Source organism: Spermophilus citellus, assembly GCF_964194105.1.
Source record: "Spermophilus citellus genome assembly, chromosome: 3".
Classification (NCBI taxonomy): domain Eukaryota; kingdom Metazoa; phylum Chordata; class Mammalia; order Rodentia; family Sciuridae; genus Spermophilus; species Spermophilus citellus.
Genome location: NC_138184.1, coordinates 128,080,284 through 128,097,053, shown reverse-complemented (window position 1 = coordinate 128,097,053; position 16,770 = coordinate 128,080,284). Strand labels below are relative to the sequence as shown.

The following is a 16,770-nucleotide window of genomic DNA, read 5'->3' as shown; positions in this document are numbered from 1 at the left end:
CCCAATTACCTCAAAATAAAAACCAGTGGCCCCAAGTGGTGGACAGGACAAATACTTATTTTCTTTGACGGAATGGGTTGAGGTGGGGAGAAGTGGTGAGTGGGTTCACCCAATGGCTAGGAGACCCACACCACCCACACCCCCTTCAGGTTGGCTCTGCCAAAGGGAGTTTCTGATGGTGGCTGAAAGGTACATACCTTAGTGCTTCTCAGCATAAAGGAGGATGCCTCAGGACCCCATCTGGGGAGATGGTTTCCAAAACAGTAGCATAAGTCTTCAGTCAGGGCCTTCCACGTATCTACCCAGTCCTCACATCACCTGTCACCACAAGCCATCACAAGTGGACCTTCCACTTAACCTAAGTGTACACACAAGGGGTGACAGGGAGCCTCCCAGCAAAGCCAGCTAGTGCAAAGCCCAGCTATGCACTAGAAACTCAATTGACTTCCCCTGGGAAGCTTCTTATCCCTGGAAATTCTTAATTCTAGGACTCTACCTGTTCACAGGCCCCCAGGCAGTAATAAGCAGGGACATGTGGATGCACACACACTACAGTAAGGGTCCCCAAAAAGAAGCTGGGATAGGCAGCAGGCAAAGACATCTGAGATCTGAGCCCTAGGTGTTCTGTCTTTCAACTCAACTCTGCTGGGCTCTATGCCAAGCCCTGAAGAGCCATTTCTTGCCTTCCAAAGCAGGCAGGTAGCGGAGGAGAGGTCAAAGCCTGGAAAACCACCTGGTTCTGAACACCAAATTTAAAATTTATTAGCCATGAGATTCCTGGGAGCTACAGGCCACTCCCCAAAAGTCATACACTGAGACAGTTAATCTTCAACGGTGCCAGTTCTTGCCTACCCAGCATTCACTGCTGGGCCTCTCGGCAGTCAGCCTGTGTGCATGTAGTGTCCAGACTGATGGGGACAGATCACTTAGCCAGCTCCTCTGCTACTGCTTTGCGCATCTTGTCCTTGAGGTAGGCACCTTTCTGCCATTCAGACTTGAGTTCCACCCATTCATAGTATGGGACCTGGAGGGAAGCAGAAGGAACAGGTCTCAAGGGCTGGAGGACCATTCATGTTTCTTGGTTCTACCTGCTGCCTTCATACTGACCCCTTACCCTTGGGTTAGTATTGGTGAATGACATCTCTGCATACGTACTCCTCAGCCCCCAAGGCCTTAGGGAAGAGGCCAAGGAGCTACAGGTTGTGAATGAAGAGAGCCCTATGAGTTTCTGAATTTTAAAGGGTTTTTTTAAAAAACCAAATGACCTGCCCAAAGAAGAAAACATGATAGAACCCGTAGGCAGTCCTTAAAAGCACGCATTTACTCTCTGGCCCTTTATCAGCATCTTCTGGTTTCAGTCAAGATTTTCCAGTACTCTAGCCAGGCCTGGGCCTGTGTTTTCCTGCTCTGACTGCAGTGGAACTCTATGTAGTCACATAATAAAGCATTGGACAGGTCTGCGGGTCTTACCTTTTCTGAAAACCAACCCTGACAAGAGAGGCAGACAGCAGCTCCAGTGCCCACTCTGATTCTCAATAGTTGTGTAGCCTCCTGAGCTTCCCTTCCTCATCTGTAAATGAGATGCCCAGCCCTACCCACCTCCAAAGCTAAAATGGGAGGCTTGATGGCATTCCAGATGTACCCCAGGGGCCAAGCTCTAGCTTCTAAGACTTGGCAGGGATAGGGGAGAGAAGTTGTTGGCCTAGGCATCTGTCTATATCCTTCCAGCTGTAGGCTGGCTCTTCTCCTTGTACAGAAGGGACCACACTCCCAATCAGTACTCACATCCACCAACAGGAAGCCTGCAGCCAGCATGTGGCGGCGAGCCAGGACAAAGCGGCCCAGCAAATCCTTGCTTCGGCTATTGAAGTTGGGAAATTCCCAGCGCAGGAAAGCAACCCTGGCAGGAAGAAGGATGGCTGATAAGGGCTGCTCTCAACTCCTTGGAGGAAAGAGAGAGACCGGTCCGTGTATATAGCCCAAGAGCTGTGATGTATTTACCAGAGATTCCTGGCCACCTACCTTTTAGCCCCCAGTGGCAGTGGCTGACTTCCAACTGGTTGGGCAAGGTGAGGCGCAACAAAGTCCCTCAGGGGCAGAAACTGGCCATCAGCATCCAATAGTACCTCAGCATCTGGTAAGAAGTGTGGATGAGAGCCTGCTGGGACTGTCACCTCCTCAGAGACCACCCCCTCAGAAACCATCCCTACAATGTGGAAACGGGAGTAAGGGGCACTGCAATTCTGTGGGCTGCTCCTTGCAGCAGAGAAGGGTTAGAACAATTTTAACTACTAAGAGTTGGGAAGAGTCAGGCTCTTTGCCAGCTGAGAGAGCCCTTACCCAGCACCCAGCCGTATCGAGTGGCCACCTCAAGGCAGCCCCGCTCAGAGCTTCCCAGCAGCACCTTCAGTGTTTCCTGTAGTTCCTTTTGTAAGGGGGTCATCTTCTTGTCAGGGGCAGAAGGCTTGGAGGCCAAGGCTGAAGCTGGCAAGAGGGGGCCCTTGTAATCGGGGTGCTCCAGCAGGGCGGTGGCATTGATGTGGAGCAGCTTCTGGAGGGTGCTCTGGTCCTTTAGACACTTGCCCTCTGGGGGATGAGAAGCAGGTAGGTTGAGGGCCAGGAGGAACAGATATGGAGGTTGAGAGAGAACCTAAATGGGAGGATAGTGGCTCCCTACCCAGCCTTGGACCTAGTGTTCTAGGTTGGGGCCAGCAGAGTTAAGGTCTGTGGGTCACCTGCAGGGAATGATGGAGAAGCCCTGGAGGTGTGCTCTGGCTTCCTCCTATCACTACTGCAATTTCTTACCTAGCTCTAGGTAGGCAAATCAGGCAGCCTCCCAGCTGCAGCAGTGCAGTAGGGTGTGGGTGGGGAAATATCTCACCTAGAAATCTTGTATGAAATCCAGGATGGAGAACAACTTGTAGCTCCACCTCCCGCACCTGCTGTAGCACACAGAGCGCCCACACTAGGTCCACCTGTAGGGTTGGCTCCAGGCTTGCAAGTGCAGATTCTAGCCTCTCATGTACCTGGATGAGGACAGGGTGTGGCAGGGAAAGTTGGCCTTGCCTAGGGACTGCTACATGCAAGGGCAGACAGCAGCCAATGACCTTGTCTTGACCTATAACACTGCAGCCAGGGAAGGCCACTGGGAGCAAGAGCTGGACCCTGGCCAGAGGTACCAGAGCTTATCAGACAGTGCCCAGTAGTGTCCCAGGAAGCCTGGGGTCAAACTTGGTCTGGTGGTTTCTGTGACGTCTCAGGTCTTTCTAAAAAGTCCTTTGCCCAATAGCTGGTGCACTTAGTCCACATAGGACACTCCCCACCCCCAACTTTCCAATGCCAAGCCTTCTGAGAATCTCTGCAGAGGACTACTGAAGCCCCGGAGGGCATCAGCAGCAGTGTGTTGAAAGGTGGTACACTGAGAAAGAAGCGAGGGAGTCATCATAGGACAACATGAGATTTTGTGTCTATTTTCAAAAGGTCCCTGGAATGCTATTCCTCTTCTAACCCACCCAGTGTCAGGGGTCATGGTCCTTCCCCTTTCACCCAGTGGTAGTTTAGAACCAATAGCTAGCAGATGGCAGGGAGAGGTTAATGGGTAGTGAGTAGAAGCCCATACCAGGTTGAAGAATTGATCCTCTTTTTCTGGGTGGAAGTTCAAACGGGCAAAAGCCAGAAGCATGCTGCACAGGTGAGGCAGGGTGACATTCTGGGCTCTGTCCAAGATGTGCTGAACCATGCAGAGACAGCAGAAGGACAGGATGAAGTCTGAGTGAAGACTAATCCTCCAGAGGCAGCTGGAGGACCCTATCCCAGGCTAACGAACTCCCACCACTCACACAGGGCCAGACCCTTCTCCAACCACCAGCAGCTGTCCATAGAGGATAGGGACCTCTAGAAACTACCTCCCTGATGATGGCTTTAGAAATACTCTATTGGAACACTTGGTTTAGACTTGGCTGCATAGAAATGAAAGCGCAGGCCATCATCTTTCCCTGCAGTTCCATCTGGGGCAGTCAGTAACTAGGAAGAGTTGAGGATTCTCAGCCTCGCCCTCTGCTTTCCTTGCTACTGCTGCCTCAAAATGAATGCAACCACAACAATCAACAACACAGTTAACAGCTCTCAAATATATATACTTTTTTTTAATCACTATACACCTAGTTCCAAATATGCTAAAAAGTAAGAAATCTGAATTTACCACCTAAAAATGAATGTTTTGGACTAGCTTTGTTTCACTAATTAAAACAATGTCTCCCAACAGAGGCCTAAGGAGCCAGTTTCTAAATTGGGTCAGACTTTGGGCCCTGAAGTCGGCCCCAGCTCACCTGGGCAAAGGCTTCAAACAGGGGCAGGTTGAGCCACTTGAGGAAGGCGAAGGACTTGGTGCAGCGGGCTACCTCACCAGATGTCAGGTTGGGCATGAGTGACAGGAGGTCAGCAGCCAGGCGCTGGGACACTTGTGTCTGGTGGAAGCCGAGTTTGCCTGAGTTTGCAGATCACAAGGCTTAGCTGGGGAAACCAGCAGCTACCCACTCTGCCACTTTGTTCACACTTAAGGTCTAGGGGTTTGTTGTCTGTGACCAAATTTATCCCTGAGCCTAGTCAAAGGGAACAGGGCCCATGAGTCACAATGTTTCTGTGGCAGCCTTCTGGGCCAGTGCCTATCATGGGTAGAATAAGCACTGAATTTGACAAAGCTGCAGGTGGCTCCTTGCCAGGGCTCCTACCCTCCTCACCGTAGGCATAAGCCAGGTCCAGAAGCATGCCTTTCGTCAGCGGGAGGGGCTTCTGTACCAAGTGGTAGGAGATGGCCCGCAGCAAGGGCACCGACCGCCGGCTCTGAGCTGCCAGCGTCACTAGCACCTTCCGCAACTCGTCAGGGCCAAACTGCTCCACCAGCTCCAGGCACTGTCAACCACAGTCGCGCAGGGGTCAGCTTGATGGCCTGAAGTGGCAGGGATGAGCTGGGGGCAGGGGTCCCATCCAGTGCAGTCCCTGTGAGACAGCAACTGGGCCTGAGCTACTCAACACAGGCCCATCTAGGCAGGGCCTGCCTCCTCCCCTGCCTCAGGGACTCGTGGACCCAGAGTATCATGTCCGCAGCCAAACTTATCCCCATGTCCCAGAGCAGGGGACACAGGGCCCATGAACAGCGTAACTTGCTGTAGCAGCCATCTGGGCCAGCCCCCACCATGAGAAGATGGGAACTGAATTTGACTTGACTGCAAGGAGAGAGTGGGTGGGGGACACAGCACCTCTGGGAGAGTTCTTCCAGAAGCTGGGCTATTGTGCAAGGGCTGGCCCAGGACACCCGTGTTAACTTCTGGAACTCTCTCTCATGCCTTTCAACATCATGTAGGTGGGAGAAATAGGAGAAAGACAGATGCAATCAAAGAAGTGGTTTATATTAGGAGTAGTGTGTGGGTGGTGCTGAATTAATGTCATAGAGTAACCACCTGCTCTCTGGAGCCCTCTGATCCTTCCTTGTGAGACATCTGAGACAGAAGTTTCTAGGGCTCCTGTCCCAGTGCACAAATTCAAAGTCCCCAGGGAGGCAGGCCAGGGGCAGCATGCTCTCATTCCCATACCTTGTCTTCCAGGCGGTTCATCAATGACTCTGAAAGGTGCCCTGCCTTCATCATGATGGCCACAACTGTGCGACCATCTTCAATCTCTGTCCAGCGCCTCTCTAGGTGCACCAGCAACTCAGCCAGCAGCTCTTTGGAATGCTGCTCTTGCATGGAGGCAGCGCATGACTCAGCCAGGAAGACCAGGTGCTTGTATTTGAGCCTCCGCAGGCGCCAGCGCACCTCTTGCTCCACTGACTGCAGTTCCTTAGAGGTCCCAGGGAGTGCCAAAATGTATAAGCTCCGCAGCAGCTTCACAAGAGTCCCATGCCAGACTGTGGCTATCTGGACAGAGAAAGGAAAAGGGCAATCACATATGCCACCCCAGAGATTCTGCGTCTGGGGTGTAGCTGCCATTCCAGGAATATTTACTAAAACTCTTCAGAGAACAGCACCTGTCCTGCTCTAACAGGGCCTGGCACCTATCCCTGATGGGCTTGCTTCCTGAAGCTAATAAATCAAGAGTTTCTGTTCAAGATAGGTAGTGTATGGGTCTGACTTGATAGCAAAGAAGGCAGCACTTTAGACTTTCTAATGTCAGTCTTGTCCACAACTCATTACTTTTACTTACAATGCCAAACTTCAACCCTTAAAACTTCACTTCAACATAGCAATCACTTGTTTCTAATTAATGTAATAAGTGGAAGAAATGACATCCTGAAAAACAACAGGGATAGGGCTCCAGTGTATCACTACCCCATATCCTCCAGTAGAGTGACTTGCCTGGGAGCCTCTTGATTACCTCAGAGGCAGGTATTCCCTGATACATGAAGGTTCATAGTAAAGTCTTGACAGGTGAGTTAAACAAACCAACAAACCAAACTCCCCCAATCCCAGTAACCACTACGTCCTGACAACTCCCAAATGTCGAGGTTTCCTAGGAAAGATAAGCTGACCCCAACACCAGCAGAAAGCGGGCTCCCTCTGCCTCTGTTGCTGGTGCCCATCTCATTTCTGAAGAGACCAACTCTGCCCCATGCAAGGAGTGTCTCAAGGTCTCACAGAGTTAAGGAGTCAAAAGGTCAATGAGGTCCAGACCTCATCCCCATGGGAGATGGTAAAACAAGCATGGCTATCATTTCCTGTACTCAGTGTCTCCACATCAACTCCTTAGGTCATTTCTTTACCTGTGAAGGGGTTACGTAAACCACCTATGAAATGAAGTAAGGTAGGAACAGAATAGCTGCAATCTGAAGGGTTGGGGAAGAAGAACAAAGTACTTCATTATAGTCTCACACAAGGTCCAGGTATCTGCATCTTTCTGGTATCCTGTGGAAAATTTTCTGAAAGCAAGCATTGTTACTATTTATAGTACAAATACTTTATTTCCATGTTGTTACTGCCTTACAATTTTCCCAATGTTTAGTTTGTTAAAAGATTTGTTTCAATCAAGTGTGTGAAAAACATTCAATAAATAACAATTAAAACTATAGAACAAGAAAGGACCTATGGAATTAATGACTATGTGCTTGTACCTGAACTCAGTACACACAGTGCAAGCACATTGTACATAACTAATAAACAAAAGTGCTAAGAAACTATGTATTTTCCATACTGTCCTAATTCATGGGAAAACCAGCTATACTGCATTACTATGATTTAAAAACCTTCAGCTTGATATATTCAATATTCAGCACAACCCTTTCCTCATCATGTATGACAACTGGGCACACGGTTTCAGTGCCTGAGTACCTCCTTTCCAGCAGATTATGTATGGCCAGTTTGGAGAAGATAGGAATTACATTTCTTTTTTTTTGCTATGGAGCTGAGGGAAGCACTATGTAAACAGCCCTTTCCTTATATAGAGCAGAAACTGGCTTTTTGAAATAAGGTGCTACTCCTGAGAGTCACATAAATGGGCCTTGTCTCTTCTCTGTGCTCATCCTTTCAAAGTATGAATGTGGCTAGGTTACACTGAGGCCCAGCTTAAGCTTTGGGGCCATCCACTGGTCATACTGCATCTCCTCCAGCCTCAACAGTAGTGTCCAGTCAGCACCCAGACACTGGGAATTGAATTGGGAATGTAAATCAAGGCAATATGTGAAGGGAGAAAGCACTGAAGGAAATGAGAAGAACCAGGCTTGTTTACTATACTTGTTACTGTGTGTTTGGTTGCCTGTCTATAAAATGAGGATAGAAATATATACCTACCAAGGTTATTATAAGGATAAATGCAGAAAGCACATAAAAGTACTTGAAATTTAGAAAAAGAACCACCACAAGATGCTGGGGGGGGGGGCTGTCCATCACTGGTGCCTCTGGCTACTGTCCCTTCCTCTAAGCCCTCAAACAACATGTTTGCACCCACCTGACTACTGACTAGATGAAGAAGTTGCTGAAAGCGAATATCCTGTATGAGCAAGGCCTTGTCTTCTGGCTTCTCGGATAGCAGGTGAGAAAGGCGGATAAGTATGAGGGCCGCATGATTGTGGTGCAGGCTCTGATCACCACCAACCAGCTCTAAGAGCTCCTGTGGACTGGTGGCCTTCTCGATGAGCCGGTCTATCTCTTGGCGCTCTGGGTAGGGAGTAAACACTTGATCCTTTTCTACCAACTCTGTCAAGGAACCTGGAGAGTGGGAACTGTGTGAGATGGCTGAGAAGGTCAAAGTCTTATGGGCTGTCCTGGCAAGTCTCAGTCGACCAACTGGAGCCATAGCAGGGGATACGCGAGTGGCTTCTCTCAGGAGGTATGTGCATTGTTTCACTAGACGGGCTGCCATTATGGCCTGGGAGTACAGGAGATAAGACTCCTAGCAAATGATTCCAAAGTCCTGAGGAAAAAAAAAAGAGAAGATGGTCCTAGAGTAGCAGATCCTGACCCACAAATTCAGGAGAAAAACATGACAAATGACATGAAATCACACTTACCCTCTCCCTAAAACCAGCCTTAATCTTTCTCCTTTTTGACTATCCATGTGTGAGATAGTTTTCTCTCTCTCTGTAGCACAGGGGATTGAACCCAGGGGCACTTTATCATGAGCTAAATTTCTCAAACTTTTTTTGGATTTTGAGGTAGGGACTTGCTGATTTGCTAACTTGCCCAAGATGCTCTTAAACTTGTGATCCTCCTTCCTCAGCCTCCTAAGTAGCTGGGAGTACAGGCACTTGCCACAATGCCCAGGTCTGAGACAGTACTTTCTGAAGTAACACCTCAGAGGGCTTTTGTTTCAGTACATAATGTCATCAAATATCAAAACTCAGAAGCCTGTAAAGTTTTCAGTACTGGTTGTGCTTCAAAATCACCTGCGTGGTTAACAATTCAGACTACCAGGTCCTGCCCAATACTTCCTGATTGGGAATCTCTACAGGTAAGGTTGAGAGAGCATTAATCCCCCCATCTCCCACCACAAGGTTACCAGGATTAAGAATTACTGGTTTAGAGAATGATCCTGGAAAACTCAGGCTATTCAACTCACTTTCCTAAAGCTTTTGTGGATATATTTTAACAATCCAGCCAAGGGAGTGAGTTCCCTTCCCTCAATTTCTAAGAACAAAACTTCTGAATCACAAAAATCATTCCTAACACGGCCCCAAATTATCTTCCTAGCTTTACCTCATCTCCCCATTACCCAAGGCCTTATTCTAACCAGGCTTTGCACTTTCATTCTACCCTGCAGGCTTGCTATTTCTCATCATAGGGCCCATCAAAAAATACTTCATTTTTCCAAGCTCCACAAAATGTCAACTTCTTTCAAGAAGCTGTTTCATATCCTTATGATGTTACTTTTAACAATTCTGCCAGTCTTGCTCCCTAAGGTGACTGAATAACCTGGCTAAGATATGTAACGGGAGCCTTGCTTCTGCCCAAACAGAAAGCACCTTTTATTTTCTTCTACTTCCTGGACTTCAATATATGGCTGTAAAATTTTATTTTCACATGAGCAATTACTGCAGCTGTAAAAAGCTTAACTCTACGTAAGGGAAAAAAATATCAGGTACAGAGAAGAACGTCTGCTCAAGCCCCACATTTACCACTTTTAATCGAGGCACTGTGGGGAGGCGCTGGAAAAATCTTTCTAATTTTTAAGATAATTCTAAAAGCTGTTTGGAGAAGGGAAATAAGTCCAGAAGCCGCACTTAGGCTTAGGCAAATATCAACTCGGAAGTGTGCTGCTCAAATATAGCCATACGAAAATCGACTCGTTGGGGACACCAAGGGTCAACGCAGGAAGGAAGCACCTTCCAGGCTCGGCCTCGTGGACGCCACAGGCAGAAGGGGCGCATGCGCACTCGCCAGCTTGTACCGAGCAGGCAGCCGTCGAGCCTACAGCGTTCAGCCCCCTGCCAGCCTCCTTCGCCAGCACTCGCACCCCCACGGTCCAGCGTCCCCGCTGGCTTCCTCCTCCGGGTCCCTAGGATCCCAACACCCCCGCTGAGCCCTTCCCCGGATCGACCGCGTGTAGCTCCCCTACCGGCCCCCTCTCCGAGGTCGCCGCCCCCACCCACTCCAGGCCCATCACACCTCGGTATTCAAGCCTTCAGTATGCACGCCCAGTAGCCCTTTCCCCCCACTCCCGATGGCGCGGGACTTACTCTGCGAACACTCTTGCTGACCTCCATCTGCCGCCAGTACTGTCCCCAGGCCCATGAGGAATACGCGCTCATTACGTCATTAGGAGCGCCACCGGAAACGTGGTTCACCGGAAGTCGCCCGGGTGGAAGCCGTCCCTCTAGGAGCCACGCCTACCGCTTTTTTCGGGTTTGCTTGTGGGGTCTGAGGATACATGCAACATAACGCTGTATGTAGTGATGGGAGACGCAGAGAAAAGGGGAGGAGAAGGGCTGGGGATATAGCTCAGTTGGTAGAGTGTTTGCCTTCATGCACAAGGCCCTGGGTTCAATCTCCAGAACCACACACACACACAAAAAAAAAGAAGGGCGGGGGTTGTGAGCAGAACTGGTTTAAGATATACAGGCTCAAACCAAAGACCAGACGCACGTACCGTGTTTTCTTTTTACGGAAAACGTACCACGTACCGTGTTTCCTCAGTGTGAGAAGGTGGACGCGAGGGCTTGGGCTGATGAAGCACCCTTAGGTCTTGAGGTTCCTTGAAGCCGCCGGCCCACCGCCTACGCCTGGCTTCAGTTCTCTGCAACTAGAGGGAACTGTCAGGTGCCAAGCTCCCGGTGGGCTCACCAGCTTCCTGCTTGGTACCAGCTCGGTCCCCTCAGTTCTAACATCCTCCTTTAAAAGAGGACACAGAGCTTAGTGCCTTGGTGGGGCTATGACCATCTCCCATGGATCCATGTAGAGTGACTGAACCCATCTCTCACGTTCCATCTCAGGAATGATCAGATTTGGCCCAACTTCAAAAGGAGGCCGACCGTCTCCAGCAAGTTCCACTAAAGCATCGCTGCCCATTAGCACTCATCCCTTGCTTGGGAAACTTCATTCTTCTTGCCTTACTTTGGGGATCAAGATCCAGAAGAGAAACACTGAGTCAGTTCTTAGTTTGCTTGAAGTAGAGGTTGAGCTGGGCTCAAGTCTGTAAAGCAAAATGAGTTAAAGATTATAGGTAAGGGCTTGGGGTGTAGCTTAGTGGTAGAGCACATACCTAGTATGCATGAGACCTTGGGTTCCATCCCCAGCATGGGGGAGGGTGTGAAAATTAAAGGCAAATTTTTCCAGTTGAAAATGGGGGAGAGGGCTGAGGTTGTGGCTCAGCGGTAGAGCATTTGCCTAGCACGTGGGAGGCTCTGGGGTCGATCCTCTGCACCATATAAAAATAAATAAATAATATAAAATAAAGGTATTGTGTTCAACTACAACTAAAAAATAAAAATTTTTAAAAATGGGGGGGGGGAGTTCCTCCATTCTTTCTTCAGAGCATGTATCTTGTGATGGTATGTACTTTCTTTGATATGTATACATCAAGAAATTCAGTGCCCCTATCACTTAGTTTCTGTGGGAGGATGGGAACTTTAACTCTGTGGAAAGTGTGTGTGTGTGTGTGTCTCACCCCAAGATGCAAAATTGCTTCCTGTTTTAGATATCTGAAAAATTTGTTTCTCTATGAATAAAGCCAATTAACAAACCCAGCTGGCCACCTCAATTGCCAAGTGAGTTTAGGGAGTACTCTGTTTTAGAAGCTCCATGTCAAGAACCAGGGACAGGACTGGGTTTGTGGCTCAGTGGTAGAGCGCTCACCTGGCATGTGTGAAGCACTGGGTTCAATCCTCAGCACCACATAAATATAAATTTAAAAAAAGGTATTGTGTTCATCTACAACTTGTGTGTGTGTGTGTGTGTGTGTGTGTATGTGTGTGTATTTATTTAAAAATGCACCAGGGACAAAGACTGGAGGATATTTGTAATCATATCACAGTGTCTGGCTTGGTGTTTGCCACCTACAGTCCACAGAGCACCTCTCCATTTCAGTCCCCTGCTCTGCTCTTTGAGAGAGCTGGAGGCCACTGCAGCCTCGACTTTCCAATCTGGTGGATTACTGAATCATGTAGGGTACATGAAAAACCTACTCCAGCTCAGTAGACTTGCAGTCAAATTTGAGAGCCAGAAGTTTAGGGTGGATCCCAGACGGTGGTCTCCACCATAACATTTTTAGTGGTAGTAGGGTCTTTGCTAAAGAGGTGATTCTCATCTCTTTAGCTTTAGATGGGGTATGGTCTCTAGAAAGACCAGCCACAGAATAAGAAGTTTGGAATTTCCAGCACTACCTCTGACCTCCAGGGAGAGAATGGCTGGAGATTGACTTCAATGACCAATGGCCAGTTATCAAATCAGTCATGCCTATGTAATGAAACCTCCATAAAAGATCTGGATGTCGAAGCTCAGGCTAGCTTGTGGGTTGGTGAACACACTGATGTGCAGGGAAGGTGGCACACCCAGATCCTATGGGGAAAGACTCTCCTGCATCCTCCCACCCCTTGACCTCACACTGTGTGTCCCTTTATTTGGCTCCTCTTTATGATAGAAGAACAATAATAAAGTTAGTGACTTCTGCCATCATTCTAGTGAACCACTGAAGCTGAAGGGATCACAGAAACCTTCAAATTTTCAGTCTTATCAGTTGGAAGTGAAGAAAGCCCTGTGACTGTGGCTAGCATGTGGAGTGGGTGCAGGCTTTTGGGACTCAGCCCCTAAATTGTGATACCTGATGTGAACCCAGGTTGCCAGTATCAGGATTGGCATGGGTTTTAGGATGCCTAACTGGTGTTGGAGAGGAGTAGATACACTTTGTTAGAGACTTTATAGAAGGCTGACCTAGCGTGGTGTCAACACATGCCCCATCTTCCCTCTGATTCCTTTTATGCTTTTGCTTTCTCTTCATGCTGCCAAGACTGGCCAGGTCCCCAGTACCCTCTGGGCCCCAAGACTTCCACAGTCTCAGCTCCTGCTGGTCATACCTCAGAAGGGGTCATATGCAGGGTAACTGGCTGGGTAACACCAGAGCTGGGTAGGATGACTTCTTTCCCAGCCCAGAGATCCACCATAGTTTTTCTGGAGTAGCCCAAACTCAGTGAACCTGACTGAACTCCCAGCTCTCTCCCACAAACTTATCCCCATGGGGGGGGAGTTGCCTGCTCCCATACAGCCACCCCAGCCACCCCAGAGATCCCAGGGATAAGTTCTGTGTTTGCTTTGTCCATTCTTTGGGTACCTAGAACAGACGGACAGATATAGAGACTTAAAGCCAAATGGAGTTTTTATTAGCAGCAGATAGGAGACATCATATGGTCACTGGATCCAAGAGAGAAGATTCTTGCTGGGGTTCAGACTGGACATGGCCTCTCCTGGCAGTCAGGGGATTCAGGTGAGCTCCTTACTGGAGAGGGCTCTCTACAGTGGAGAATGGATAGGAGTGTAGGGAAAAGAGGTTTGGTCATCTATGCTGTGGTTCATGTGCTAGCTTGTTCACCTCTACTTTTTCAGGGATGTGGTGAACAGGTGCCTTTCCTGAGCAAGCACAGCTCTCACACCACCGCCCCTGCCCTCAATATTGCCTTTGGGCAGGTAGGTAAGGCCACCATTCTCCTCAGTGAAGGATGTGGAGGTCACAGGTAGGTATGAAGAGTTAGCTCTGAACCCATGTCTCACTGAAGCTCCTAATCTCAAGGTCTTTACTCCCCTTCAGATTAAGTGCCAAAGGCACAGGCCCCCCAAGACCAAGTCCCACCAGCTGCCTGATCTGAGTTCTGGACTGTTTCTCTAAGCTCCCTTTTCTACTGATAGCCACTCCTGACCTGAGTGGCACATCAAGTGCCCAAGGAAACCTGCAGTGGCACAGTGAGTTGGCAAAGAGAACCACTGTGGAGCTTGGGATCTACCTCCTGGCCTGTTTCTGATTTGCCCCCACCCTTTGCCCCCTGAGGATGAGGTGCTAACCAGAGAAAGCCAAGGGAGAAAGGGACCCAAGGGGCAATATTGAGGCTGCATACCTTGGACAGGGTCCAGACACCTCCTAGCACAATTGCTCATGCAGCATTTCTTGTCGCCATAACACTCGCTGTCACGGGAGCACTCGTCCTCCTCCTGACACAGCTGGGAGATCTGGTTGTTCACCCAGGGGCAACTGCCAGCTTTGGGGGCAGCTTCTGGAGAGAGATGGGCCAGCCCTTTAGCACCCAAAAAACTCTCATGCTCACAGCCTTCCTTGCTGGGCCCATCTCACTGCACCCCTGAACTGAAAAACCCCATTTTATGAATAAGGAAATTTAATGTCTGTGGAACCCTGAGGTCAAATGTGTCCCAGGGGCCTCCATCTTGTTTGTCTCAGGGCAGGATCCCCCATAGCACCCTTGGTGGCTTGGAGACCTTAGAAACCAAACTAATGGGAGATCACAAGGCTGCTTGTGGGGTGGAGGCACTCACAGATGGGTTGCAGGTACAGGGCTGGTGTGTGGGCTCTAAAAGAGGTTTGTGGTGCCCCACTCAAGGCAGAATCTTTCCATTGCTGGTTCCTCCCTCCCCACCAGGGCTAGGCAGGGCATTACCGATGATCGGGGTTCTGCAGGAGAGGCCACAGGCACTAGGACAACATTTGGTGTTGCCGAGACAGTCCTCATCGGTGAGGCAGGCTGGGGTACAGGGCATCTCCTCGGAGGAGCTGGGCTCAGGGCACATGACCTGAACTACACAGGAGACAGGCAGGTGAGTGGGGGCCTAGACCCTCTTCCCACCCTTGAAGTTCCTCTGGGGAAGGCAAGATGGAGACAAAGATGGAAACTACCAGGGATCCCAGCCCCCAACTCTCAAGATTCCATTTCTTAGAGGGGAAAACAAACAAACAAACAACCCCCCCCAATCTACCAAAACTGTGATACAGATTCTCCTGAAAAGTAGAAGTCAGCTGTGAAAATCAGGAAACAAAGCTGCAGGCCTACTGTGGGAGGTGGAAAGCTAATGGCCTCACCTGAAGTGATAGGGCCTGAGAACCACTTTCCGTTCCCATCACCCCATCTCCCAGCTGGGCACTTCTCATCGAGGGACCATGGCCTCAGCCCTGGAGTATGAGGCCTTCATCATGGGGGGATAGAACCCTGTTTTTCTCCCTTTTTGTTCCTCTCCTTCTTGCCCCTTTATCAAACCACCAGTGCTACCAGTGTGTTAGCTTATATTGGAATTAGAGATTCTGGAGTAAGGTGGGTGGTGGCTTAGGCCTACCTGGTGAGATGAAAGCTGGGTCCAGAGCAAGGACTGCCTTCAGGGCGAGAAGGCTGAGGGCCAGGCTGATGAGACAGCGCATGGTGTTGGTAGTAGGCAGGTGACTGGTGGCAGGTAGGTGACCAGTGGTAAGGCAGGTGACGGATGGTGGCCTGAGTGTTTGGGGTGCATTTAAAGGACCAGCAGGAGGAAGACTGTGGAGCAAGGTGGGTGCAGCCTGGCATGGCCCCAGCTGGGCTGAGGTACTTCCTCTTTGGACACATGGACAGGCCAGGCTCAGATGGGGAGAAACAAATGTCACAATTGGGGTCATGCTTTAAAAAAGAGTCCTTTGTAAGGTTGATCATTTTTTTCTTTTTATTTCTTTTGCAATGCTGGGAATTGAACCTAGGGCCTTGTGCATATTAGGCAAGTATTCTACCACTGAACTACATCCCTAACCCTTTTTTTCCACTTTAAAAGTAAAAATATTTATTATGAAAATGAAGAAAACTGTAAGGGCTGAAGAAGGAAGAAATAGCATCTATAACAAGTGACACAGTTGTCTTCTTGGGTCAAATAGGAACAATGAAAATGACATGTCTAAAATTTGTAGAAAGACACATGGGAAATAAAACAGGAGGTGGACAGCAATTACCAGCATGCAATTTCTCTGTTGGTGCTTTTTTGTAGTTTTCTGAAATTTCTATAACAACAAGCTACTTGATCCTTGCAGAGAATGTAGGACATCCAAAGGAGGGAGGGGTTGTCTGTTCAGAGGATACCAGGTAAACCTCTTCCTAGAAGCTCCTTTCCTGTGCCAAGTGAGCAGGTGCCAAGAGGCAGGAACAGGTTGGGCTGCTGGGTAACATGCCCCCTCCAACCTGAGGGCATTTCCTTGATTTCCTGTTTAGAGAACTGGGCAGGGAATGGAGGGACCCCAGGGTGAGCATATGCTTATTGATGGCCAGTGCCCTGTCCCTGGTCCAGGCTGGACTTTGGTCTGGTCAGGGACCTTAACTGCCAGCCTGTGACCTCAGGCTGTGCTATCAGAATATTCTTTGTTGAACTGCACTTCTTCCATGTGCCCAGGACTTTGTGTGGCTTTGTCATGGCCTTTGAATCTCCTCTACAGAATTCTGGGGCTCAGTCCAGGCCCCTTTGGGGTGGCCAGCATAAGTTCCCCAGGAGTAGGTCTGGAGATACTGGCTGTGGTGACTTGCCACCTCTCTATGCCTCCTTGTGGCTTGAAGTTTACAGAATGCTTCCCCATTGTCAGTTTGACCTTCCAAGGATGGTTCTGGACATTTTTTTGGGGGTACTGGAGATTGAACTGAGGGGTACTCGAACACTGAGCCACATCCCCAGCCCTATTTTGTATTTTATTAAGAGACAGTGTTTCACTGAGTAGCTTAGTATCTCACCTTTGCTGAGGCTGGCTTTGAACTGGTGATCCTCTGCTTAGCCTCTCAAGTGGCTGGGATTATAGGCATGTACCACCGTGCCTGGTGGTTCTGGATATTTCATGTGGATAAAA

General features: G+C 49.2%; 2 protein-coding genes across 5 annotated transcripts; both read right to left on the bottom strand.

Annotated features, from left to right (window-relative positions):
• Window positions 1-737: 737 nt before the first annotated feature.
• On the bottom strand, window positions 738-10,251 carry TBRG4 (transforming growth factor beta regulator 4). 4 transcript variants are annotated; one of them, XM_081284028.1, is made up of 11 exons: window positions 10,166-10,251; window positions 7,939-8,403; window positions 5,592-5,915; window positions 4,740-4,911; window positions 4,329-4,486; window positions 3,620-3,730; window positions 2,882-3,026; window positions 2,341-2,586; window positions 2,023-2,134; window positions 1,786-1,900; window positions 738-1,024 (listed from the first exon to the last, which is right to left on the bottom strand). In XM_081284028.1, the coding sequence occupies exons 2-11, from the start codon at window positions 8,350-8,352 to the stop codon at window positions 923-925; spliced, it is 1,899 nt and encodes a 632-aa protein (XP_081140154.1). In that variant the 5' UTR covers window positions 8,353-8,403; window positions 10,166-10,251; the 3' UTR covers window positions 738-922. The 4 variants fall into 4 exon arrangements, 3 of the variants coding, with proteins under 3 accessions (XP_081140154.1, XP_081140155.1, XP_081140156.1); XM_081284029.1 differs by having other exon boundaries at window positions 10,095-10,241; XM_081284030.1 differs by having other exon boundaries at window positions 10,187-10,235.
• A 3,077-nt stretch (window positions 10,252-13,328) lies between these two features.
• Window positions 13,329-15,336, bottom strand: LOC308643432 (whey acidic protein-like; the record flags this gene model as incomplete). Its single annotated transcript, XM_081283278.1, has 4 exons — window positions 13,329-13,384; window positions 14,030-14,185; window positions 14,585-14,722; window positions 15,255-15,336. The coding sequence occupies 4 exons, from the start codon at window positions 15,334-15,336 to the stop codon at window positions 13,329-13,331; spliced, it is 432 nt and encodes a 143-aa protein (XP_081139404.1).
• Window positions 15,337-16,770: the final 1,434 nt, after the last annotated feature.

Coding starts and splice junctions, on each gene's coding strand:
- TBRG4 (XM_081284028.1), bottom strand. CDS start 8,352: ATGGCAGCCCGTCTAGTGAAACAATGCACATACCTCCTGAGAGAAGCC. Junction 2,587..2,881: donor ATTTCATACAAGATTTCTAG/GTGAGATATTTC, acceptor CTCATCCCCCAG/AGGGCAAGTGTCTAAAGGAC. Junction 2,135..2,340: donor TCGATACGGCTGGGTGCTGG/GTAAGGGCTCTC, acceptor ACTTCTTACCAG/ATGCTGAGGTACTATTGGAT.